Below are 11,455 nucleotides of genomic sequence, written 5' to 3' on the forward strand. Positions count from 1 at the left end.
TTGAATTAATATTTTTTTCTGTTTGAAAAAAAAGGATGTCCACTTCTTTATGGCTAAGAGTACACGTATAATATCCACTCAGTAATATCTTAATATTTCCATTACACTTTCTATGAATACCCTCTTCATGATGAGTACATTGTAATGCCTCATGGGCTATGCATACTGGCATTATGGTGCTCAACATAGCTGTTCTATTAATAAAGCATTACAAGCCGACAAAGACAGCCCAATGTTTTAGAAAGCTAACTGATATAATCCATATTCTGACGCATTGTTTGTGCAATGAGGAATGATTGCCATGAATCTCCATTGAACTCCATTCATTCTACTCTTACTTGATGTACGCCCTCTGTTGGCTGGTAGGCTACCGTACGTTTTATGATGACACGCAAAAAGATGTCACAGGATTGGCTGAATCGCTCGATTCTTCTTCCGCTATGGTTGCGCATGCGTTGTCTCTTGTAGCGCAACAAGGAATTCATTCGTATGGAAGATCAGCAGGTAATGTTTTTTCATTTAGCGGCCGTAGATTTCAAAGTGTAATTTATTGAATTACACTTAAAAGCAGCTTTGCCCAAGGTTGTATGCTGCATGTTGTAAACATTTCTTGAGGATTGAGATGTCGTAACTGAATAGCTGAACTTGCATGATCTGAGGAAGAGTTTATCAAGCCAAGCAGTGAAATGTGCAACATGGTAACGTTAACGTTGCTTGTTTCCATGTCAATAATTATCACTGATCCAAACATTAACCAGACCTTTCCCTTTTAAGTTGTCAACTAACTTCTAAATCAGCTAACATAATAATTCGGTCTATTCATGGCATATTCTAGGATAGCCCAATAAATGGCTAAATGGAGCCTAATTGCCTAACCTTATTGTCCAGTGACCTTACATTTTCTTTTTAAATGGGAATTGGCGCAGGCAGCTAAAACACTCAATCGAAACCTGAATCGATTCTTAATTGCGTGATGCTTCTATAAACATAAAACGCTCTACAAAATGTCACAAATGTTAAATATACAGTTACTGTACACTGTTTTAACACAGTTGCAGGAGTATTTTTCAGTGTCAACACATTTGTGGTGTATGTCTTTTTAATTAGCACAGGTATGCTTCTGTCTTCCATCTGTTTTCCGTAAATAAGTGCAGTAACATGGGAAAATGGTCGTGTGGGAACCTTAACCATAACCCTATAAAGATGTGAAGTAATTTAACCTTTAGTTAAAAAAAAAAAATGTATCGCTGATATGAAAGGTTCCTTGTGTTTCCAAAACCGTACCGCATGCAATGGGTTTTAACATTCAGAACGATCGTCGGGGCTCTCAAAAAAGCTACACCAGCCAGAAGATAATATTGCCAATAGGTGCGAAAGGTATTTAACGTCAATGAATAGGTTCATTCAAGGATAGCCTTTTGATCCATTGCCACAAATTCCACGTCAGTGTGTTTTTGATACAAGAGAACAATGAGGTGTAGCCTACAAAAGCATATTGACCTGAATACGTGCATTGTATGTAGGCAGTAACGTGTGACCGCAAATGGTATGTACGCTACTTCAAGGCAAAGTCACAGGCATCTGACACCAAACAGTTGGCAGAGACGAACTAGTAGCCTAATGTTTAACTTGTATATGCGCAGTGAGGAGGTCACCATGGTGTTGATGAATCCTGTCATTTCCAAGCTGACCGGTAAACTGGTCGTCCTGGCTAGTGCGTCTCCAAGGAGGCTGGAGATACTCACCAATGTGGTAAGACTGAGGCCTCCTTCCTTACCCTCTTCTTCTTTGATAGGATGAATAAGTGAAAGCAAGGTTTCTACAATATTGGGACATTTGCAATCACCTATCCATGTCATGAAAGTTCAATGACTACTTCCGTTAAGGGAGTAAGAAAACAAACTTTTTTTTAAAGCCTATTCAAACTGAGCCTCTAAGGTACAGTAATGACATGTAATATCTGATGGTGACGATGCCTTGTTATTCCATTTATGTCACAGGGTTTACGATTTGAGGTTGTCCCATCCTGGTTCAAGGAAACGTTAGACAAGAGGCTCTTCAAAATGCCCCATGAGTATGCTGTGGAGACTGCCAAGCAGAAGGCCCTGGAGGTGGCCAAGAGGATGCCATTTGTCAGTGAAGCCTTTGCTTACTGTTATTATTATTACAATATCATTACCATATTTGTCTGTTAATATTCTTACCTCACGGAAGAAACAAATATATACTTTTGAATGTCTGTGGTTTCTTAATTTGTTCTAGAAACACCTGAAAACTCCCGACATTGTGATTGGAGCAGACACTGTTGTTGTAAGCAAATTCAGCTATATCAATGTCTTCTATCCTTCATCTCATAGTGGTTATTATCTCCTTTACACTGTATTGGTTGTCTTCTTTTCTCAGACAGTGGATGGACTGATTCTTGAGAAGCCAGTGGACAAGCAAGATGCATACCGAATGCTTTCAAGGTTTTGAGAGAGTTTTGCCTCTGGCTAATTCGGTGTACATTTAAAAAAAAAATAATAACAAAAGGAAAACATAGTTATCCCTATTTCATCTTTGTTTTTGTGTTTCTGAACAGGTTGAGTGGTAAAGAACACAGTGTTTTTACCGGAGTGGCGATCATTCTCTGCCATGAGAAAGAAGGTATGCCTTAAAAACATAAAATGGGTAAAAGGGTAGGTTGGGAAGTTGTCTGCCTTAAAGTTGTACATGTTTATATCATTATATTCAATGGTTCCCTCTCTGATTCAGAGGGGTTGGGTTAAATGGGAAGACACATTTCAGTTGAATGCATTCCGTTTTACAACTGACTAGGTCCCGTTCTTTCCAGGTGAAGAGATTGATTATCAAGTGATTGACTTCTATGAGGAGACTAAGGTGAAGTTTGCAGATCTGTCTGACGATTTACTCTGGGAGTACATCAATAGCGGAGAACCCATGTGAGTTTCACCTCTCTTCTTCTGTTTGCATTACTGGCTATGGTGTAATGCCAATAGATTTTTCTAAGTTTAGAACCCAGCCTCACCTCTCGCAGAGGCAATTGGGGTCACTTCACTGAATTCAAACCTTGTGAACTCATGGTTTTGTGGACTTTGATACAGCCAACCGGTCCATGTTTGCGTCACTTTAGATAAGGTATGGATTTTGTGTTATAATTTCAGCCTGAAAGAAATAAGTGAGGGTCAATGAGCCTTAGATCAATCATAGAAGCATGTTCTGCTGTGTGGTCTCGTATACCGTGGCCAGTTCTGACACTATGTGGCCCCTCTCTATCGCTCTCTGTCTCTATGTGCCTCACTGTCTCTCAATTTGTGTGAGACATGTGTGTGTTTGTTGTGTCTCTGTGTGTGTGTGTATGTTTCTCTGTTTGTGTGTGTGCATGCGTCTGGGTCTCTGTATGTGTGTGTGTGACAGGGACAAGGCTGGTGGCTATGGTATCCAGGCTCTGGGTGGTATGCTGGTGGAGTATGTCCACGGAGACTTCCTGAATGTGGTGGGCTTCCCGCTCAACCAGTTCTGCAAGAAGCTGAGTCTCATCTTCAGCCCCCCAGGCAGCCTGAAACAAAACAGAATCCAGACCAGCCCCCAAGGCAGCCCTGTCGACACGGCCCCTCCAGCCGAGCCAGCCGCCAGCAGCCCCTCAGGCAGCCCAACCCATAACGGCCCTCCGGACAGCCAAGGACAAAACATCCCTCCAGCCAGTACAGCCCACAATGTCAGTACACATGTCAATGCATTGAAATATGTATTTTGCCCTTAGCAATTATTGCACAACACTTAATTTGTCATTTGTCAATGTTGGTGTTTTCAATTAATTGTTTTTAATGCGTTACATGGACAATAAAGTTTATTGAATTGAATCCATTTATAATTTATCCCATTCATCCATCCATCAAGGTGAAACAGGAGGAGAGTGGGTGTGGAGAGGGCGAGGTGCCCTGCACGTTGGTTAACAACCTGTCTAAGTGCTCTGAGAACGGGGAGGCTGAGCCCCAGGGCATCAGCGACCCTGCAGCACCAGACTTGACCAGCAGGGGCACCATGCAGATGCAGAATGTGAGGGAGCACGAGACGGAAGACATCAAGGAAAAGTTGAGCAAGATGATCGAGCTCATGGATGGATTTAAAGCCTCAAAGGTATCCTGTGGATGGATATATATTTACAGTTGAAGTCGGAAGTTTACATACACTTAGGTTGGAGTCATTAAAACTCGTTTTTCAATCACTCCACACATTTCTTGTTAAAAAACTATAGTTTTGGCAAGTCGGTTAGGACATCTACTTTGTGCACAACACAAGTAATTTTTCCAACAATTGTTTCCAAACAGATTATTTCACTTATAATTCACTGTATTCCAGTGGGTCAGAAGTTTACATGTACTAAGTTGACTGTGCCTTTAAACAGCTTGGAAAATTCCAGAAAATGATGTCATGGCTTTAGAAGCTTCTGATAGGCTAATTTACATAATTTAAGTCTATTGGAGGTGTACCTGTGGATGTATTTCAAGACCCACCTTCAAACTCAGTGCCTTTTTTGCTTGACATCATGGGAAAATGAGTCTGGTTCATCCTTGGGAGCAATTTCTAAATGCCTGAAGGTACCACGTTCATCTGTACAAACACCATGGGACCATGCAGCCGTCATACCGCTCAGGAAGGAGACGCATTCTGTCTCCTTTTTTATTTATTTTATTTATTTCACCTTTATTTAACCAGGTAGGCTAGTTGAGAACAAGTTCTCATTTGAAACTGCGACCTGGCCAAGATAAAGCATAGCAATTCAACACATACAACAACACAGAGTTACACATGGAATAAACAAAACATACAGTCAATAATACAGTAGAAAAGAAAAAAGGTATATATACGAAGTGCAAATGAGGTAAGATAAGGGAGTTAAGGCAATAAATAGGCCATGGTGGCGAAGTAATTACAATATACAATTAAACACTGCAATGGTAGATGTGCAGAAGATGAATGTGCAAGTAGGGATACAAAGGAGCAAGATAAATAAATACAGTATGGGGATGAGGTAGATAGATGGGCTGTTTACAGATGGGCTATGTACAGGTGCAATGATCTGTGAGCTGCTCTGACAGCTGGTGCTTAAAGCTAGTGAGGGAGATATGTGTCTCCAGCTTCAGTGATTTTTGCAGTTCTCTCCTAGAGATGAACGTACTTTGGTGCGAAAAGTGCAAATCAGTCCCATAACAATAGCAAAGGACCTTGTGAAGATGCTTGAGGAAACAGGTACAAAAGTATCTATATCCACAGTAAAACGGGTCCTATATTGACGTAACCTGAAAGGCCGCTTAGCAAGGAAGAAGCCACTGGTCCAAAACCGCCATAAAAAAGCCAGACTACGGTTTGCAACTGCACATGGGGACAAAGATTGTACTTTTTGGAGAAATGTCCTCTGGTCTGATGAAGCAAAAATAGAACTGTTTGGCCATAATGACCATCGTTTTGTTTGGAGGAAAAAGGGGGAACATCATCCCGACCGTGAGGCACGGGGGTGGCAGCATCATGTTGCTTTGCTGCAGGAGGGACTGGTGCACTTCACACTTCACAAAATAGATGGCATCATGAGGAGGAAAATTACGTGGAAATATTTAAGCAACATTTCAAGACATCAGTCATGAAGTTAAATGAAGTTAAAGCTTGGTCGCAAATGGGTCTTCCAAATGGACAATGACCCCAAGCATACTTCCAAAGTTGTGGCAAAATGGCGTAAGGACAACAAAGTCAAGGTATTAGAGTAGCCATCACAAAGCCCTGACCTCAATCCCATAGAAACTTTGTGGGCAGACCTGAAAAAGCGTGTGTGAGCAAGGAGGCCTACAAACCTGGCTCAGTTACACAAGCTCTGTCAGGAGGAATGGGCCAAAATTCACCCAACTTATTGTGGGAAGCTTGTGGAAGGCTACCCCCAGGTAAAACAATTTAAAGGCAATGCTACCAAATACTAATTCAGTGTATGTAAACTTCTGGCCCACTGGGAATGTGATGAAAGAAATAAAAGCTGAAATATATTATTCTCTCTACTATTGTTCTGACATTTCACATTCTTAAAATAAAGTGGTGATCCTAACTGTCCTAAAACAAGGACTTTTTACTAGGATTAAATGTCAGGAATTGTGAAAAACTGAGTTTAAATGTATTTGGCTAAGGTGTATGTAAACTTCCGTCTTCAACTGTATGTACTATAACAAAACATTGAATCCCTTGCTGTTATGTTTTAGTTTCCCATACATCTAGGTTTTATGTTGTTCATGTATTCATGTTCAAGCTGAGGTTGCATGAAGTTTAATTTTAGGCTTATTAATCAAACTACTTTTGCTTGAGGTAGGTTAAAACATGATTTGGAGTTTTCTATTGCTCCTCTTTGTTCTCTATTCTCGCATTGATCGTTTTTCCCTATTGTTTTGTATCCTAGGTGTTGTTCACAGCATCCAAGCTGCGTGTGTTTGACGTGTTAAGGAGCAGTAAGACAGGGGAGCTGCAGGCTGAGGATGTGGCCCAGGGGATCAAAGCATCTTTGAAGGGGACCGAACGCTTGCTGGAGGCCTGCGTCTCTCTGGGACTCCTGCAAAGAACGGGAAAAGGTATACTGTCTCAATTTCTCACATTGTCTCCCTCTATAATTTGTTTCCTTCTGTTAGACATATTCTTTCTTTTTTCCGAGACATTGTTCATGGCGTCTAAGCTGTGTGTGTTACGGAGTGATTTATAACATGCCTCCTGACATGCCAATTTCTCCCTAGAATACGCAAACACAGCGATGTCCAGGCATTTCCTGCTGTCGGACGGTCCCCTCTCTCTGCAGGGGTACATCCAGCACTGTAACGAACGGGTGTGGCCTCTCTTCACCCACCTGGAGACTGCTGTGAGGGAGGGGACCAACCAGCACGAGAAGGCCTTCGGGAAAACCTCTGATAACCTTTTCCAGGTAATAACAATCAAGTTTCATGTCACATTGCAGTTACCTTGGTAATTATTCAGCAGATCAGTCTTGTTCCTGGAGAGCCACAGTACGGCAGCTTTTTGTTCAAGCTTAGCAGAATCAGCTAGTCAAGGTGTGGGAGACGTGTTGATTATTCTATCCAGTTAACACCAGATAGAATGGTTTTGTATTATTGTTTATAAGTAAACAATTGAATATGCAAACATTAAGAACACCTACTCTTTCCATGACATAGACTGACCAGGTGAATCCAGGTGAAAGCTATGATCTCTTATTGATGTCATTTGTTGAATCCACTTCAATCCTTGTAGATGAAGGGGAGGAGACAGTTTAAATAATGATTTTTAAGCCTTGAGACATGGATTGTGTATGTGTGCCATCAGAGGGTGAATGGGCAAGACAAAATATTTAAGTGTCTTTGAATGGGGTATGGTAGTAGGTGCCAGGTGTACCGGTTTGGGTCAAGAACTGTAACGCTGCTGGGATTTTCACGCTCAACAGTTTCCCGTGTGTATCAAGAATGGTCCACCACCCAAAGGACATCCAGCCAACTGTGGGAAGCATTGGAGTCAACATGGGCCAGCATCCCTGTGGAATGCTTTCAACACCTTGTAGAGTCCATGCCCTGGCGTATTGAGGCTGTTCTGAGGGCAAAAGGGGGTGCAACTCAATATTAGGAAAGTGTTCCTAATGTTTTGTTTTCTAACTGTAGAACTGAGTATTGGAGTGGTAACTGTTATTGTTTTCGTCCATTGTTATAGGATGCCTACTACAGCAGACATGAAGTGAAGCTGCGATTCATGAAGGCCATGCACAGCATCGCAAAGGTTTCTGGTAGAGACGTGGCGACGGCCTTTGACCTCTCCAAGTATAAGACGGCCTGCGACCTGGGCGGTAAGGTCATAGTAACCTAAACCTCAATTCCATTTAAAATGGCCATCACATTGTATTGCTACAATATTGTAGTAAAATCTCAAATGGCCCTTCCATTATTATCTTCATTGTGATTTACATTACAAAGCCTCTGGCTAGAAGTATGCTCTTAAATAGAGAGTCGGGTGTAGCCTATCAGAATCAATCCATACCAATCATCAGTGTTTTACCTATCACCCAGGATGCACTGGGGCCATGGCGTATGAGTTTGCCAAAGCACACCCGGGGTTGTCTGTGACCATGTTCGACTTACCCGAAGTCATTGAGATGAGCGGTCACTTCCGGCCACATGACGCAGATGACAGAGTATCTTTTGTAGCAGGTTTGTTTAATGACTTACAGAGGGTGGAATGGATTTTAGAATACTGTTGTCATCATGGGTAATGTGTTCTGTGGATGCACAATAGCATTTAGCAATAAGTGCCATTTTGATCATGAATTTGTTTTCTGTCAGGGTACATGTCAAATGTAATGAATAGTTTTTCTTTTTAATGTCTGAACAGGAGATTTCTTCAAAGATGAGCTTCCCAAGGCAGACGTATACATCCTGGCAAGAATTCTCCACGACTGGTCGGATGAGAAAGTACACATCTTGCTGAGTAAAATTGCGAAAGCATGCAATCCTGGTAAGAGTGAAAAACAATATATTATTTTTGGATTCTGATTTCTGACCCTGATAAGGATAATGATTCACACATTGGCTAGACATTTTTTTGTGTATCACTTGTGCTTGTGTAAAGAGTTAGCCTGGTCCCATGCTGTATGTGCCAAAGCCAACTCATCTGTTGTTGTCATGCCATACATTACTCATACATTTAGCAACAGAATTACAATTTCCCTCCAACAATTTTATGTGGATGAATTCCCTGACCCATAAGAAAACTCACGACAGGCCTGATGAAAAAATAAAATCTTTCTGTAAAATGTCCTAGTGTTGACATTTTAGTCGATGAAATAGATAGTGACATTTGCGGTGTAAATGCTTTTCTACGCAAATATTGATAATAACAACCATCATGTCAAAGTCAACTTTGAGTCACGCGATGATATGTTCTGCTATGTTGCCCACCCACCAAAGTGTGTAAAAAGCATAAGTTTATTAGGCAGATTAAATAAGTTCTAATGAACTTGAATGAACACAGAGGAGTTGGCTCAAGCCGAAACGGAATTAACCACAAGGTTATAATAAACAACGTAGTGTTTTAACAGTGTGCAAGTTGCATGTTCAACTCTTCAAATCAAAAGTGAGAAGCAGAGGGCACACATCATTGACTAGCCTAGGTACCTGACTGTCTCTGCTTTTAAGAAATACTACATTATTGCCTTATTAAAAAAACGACCAATTGACTAGTCCAAATTATGTGTATCATAGTTCAAAATGCCTTTATTGCATATTATGAATTTGACTTTCACATGCTAATGTAAATACTGATTGTATACACAACGTTAAATATGTATGCGTACATCCTGTGTACGCCATATCCGTCCCAGGCTGCTGCGTGCTGGTGAGTGAGATCTTTTTGGATGAGGACAGGAAGGGGCCGAGCAGAGGCCTACTTCAGGCCCTCAGTATGACCGAGGGGAGACAAAGGAGCGCCTCCGAATACAGCCTCCTACTGAAGAGCCACGGCTTCACCTCAGCGCAAATCAAACACACACACAACCTCCTGGATGCCATCCTGTGTGTCACTGAGTGACTTGGAGACAAACCTTGAAACCAATAAAGAAAATAAATCAATGAAATACCTCCCCAGTCGAGAATCAAACTCTTTCCCCAACCACTAGACACTGAGGCCCTGTTTAAATACTAAAGGTTCACTGATCTGACATGACGCAGGGATGGGTGATTGCAAACTGTGCTTACAGCCATCCTGTCATGTCAGATCAACGATTACTTCAAGAAAGGTAGGAAGGAAATATTCAAACAGGGCCTCATTACATATTACTTTTACCCATCCATTTCTTGTTGATCTTCAAAGGGGTCAGGAAGTGTGACTTTTAATTAATTATAAAAATGGACCACAGTGAAGGCATTTCTTTCAAACACTGCAATATAGACTCTAGCAGAGGTATGTCTATGCAGCTGACTTTGATCTCACAGTAATCCTTGAAGTCTGTCATTAAGCCAGCCAGGTCTCCCGTGATATAAGTCAGTATTCGATGTCCATCCATTTCTGAGGACGTAGGGAGATGACGTGGAAACCGGCCACTGGTGGCAACAGTGAGTGCCGTTACCTTCAAGTAGGTTTTGGTTTTGCTAGGGCAGGGTTTCCCAAACTCGGTCCTCGGGACCCCAAGGGGTGCATGTTTAGTTTTTTGCCCTAGCACTACAAAGCTGACTCAAATAATAAACTAATCATCACGCTTTGATCATTTTAATCTGCTGTCCCGAGGACCGAGTTTGGGAAACTTCGTACTAAGGGTGTTGGGGATGATGGATGAGCGTAAGCCTATCCCGAACCTTAACCCTTACCATAACCATTTGGAGATAATGCCTGAACTTAACCATAACAATTTAGAGTTAATGCCTAAACTTAACCTTAATCACTTCAAAATGTGATGGTTGGAACAACTTCTAAATTTGACGTTTGAGAAACATGGATGAACTTCTAATTCTGAGATTGGGAGAATTGGTAGCATAAAACTGTCATGACAGCAAAGACAACCAACATGGTTTAACTGACCACTTTCCCAACATTGTGAGACTTTTGAGACCACCACAACACTTCGTTGTTTGCCGTTTGACAATTTTCCTGTCTGAATTGTTTCAATAATGAAATAAATATTTTGTCTGAAATAATTCAGCTGTTGTTTTTTTCTCTTTCTGTGTACACTATTTGTAACAATGTGTTTGCAGTATTTATGCTTTGGCGTGGCTTGTCTGAAATCTGATTTGTCCGCGTGTTTTGAATAACAATGTTAATGCAACTGTGTAGAGCAGTGGTCACCTAATCCTGGTCTCAAAGCTATGGTGTGCAGGGTTTTACTCCAGCCCAGCACTGTCACACCTGATAACACTAAGATGAGCTAAGACAAGCTAAACACCTTCTTCACCCGCTTTGAGGAAAACCCAGTGCCACCAACACGGCCCGCTACCAAGGACTGTGGTCTCTCCTTCTCCGGGACCGACGTGAGTAAGACATTTAAGCGTGTTAACCTTCGCAAGGCTACCGGCCCAGACGGCACCCCTAGCCACATCCTCAGAGCATGGGCAGACCAGCTGGCTAGTGTGTTGACGGACATATTCAATCTCTCCCTATCACAGTCTGCTGTCCCCACGTGCTACAAGATGCCCACCATTGTTCCTGTACCAAAGAAAGCAAAGGTAACTGAACTAAATGACTATCGCCCCCTAGAACTCACTTCTGTCATCATGAAGTGCTTTGAGAGACTAGTCAAGGATCATATCACCTTCACCTTACCTGTCGCCCTAAACCCACTTCAATTTGCTTACCGCCCCAATAGATCCACAGACGATGCAATTGCCATCACACTGCACATTGCCCTATCTCATCTGGACAAGAGGAATACCTATATAAGAATGCTGTTCATTGA

At 41.7% G+C, this 11,455-nt stretch overlaps 1 protein-coding gene across 1 annotated transcript; it reads left to right on the forward strand.

Moving 5' to 3' along the window:
- The first annotated feature begins 381 nt into the window (after positions 1–381).
- Positions 382–10,700, forward strand: asmtl (acetylserotonin O-methyltransferase-like). The gene is given in 17 exon segments (XM_055879147.1): positions 382–399; positions 402–462; positions 465–504; positions 1,644–1,752; positions 2,001–2,132; positions 2,263–2,310; positions 2,404–2,468; positions 2,582–2,646; positions 2,834–2,942; positions 3,418–3,718; positions 3,901–4,140; positions 6,440–6,608; positions 6,768–6,952; positions 7,729–7,861; positions 8,082–8,222; positions 8,404–8,526; positions 9,392–10,700. Coding segments are annotated over 17 exon segments (2,145 nt in total). The 3' UTR covers positions 9,598–10,700.
- The last annotated feature ends 755 nt before the right edge of the window (positions 10,701–11,455 follow it).

The sequence above is a fragment of the Salvelinus fontinalis genome, chromosome 23 (assembly GCF_029448725.1).
Source record: "Salvelinus fontinalis isolate EN_2023a chromosome 23, ASM2944872v1, whole genome shotgun sequence".
NCBI lineage: Eukaryota > Metazoa > Chordata > Actinopteri > Salmoniformes > Salmonidae > Salvelinus > Salvelinus fontinalis.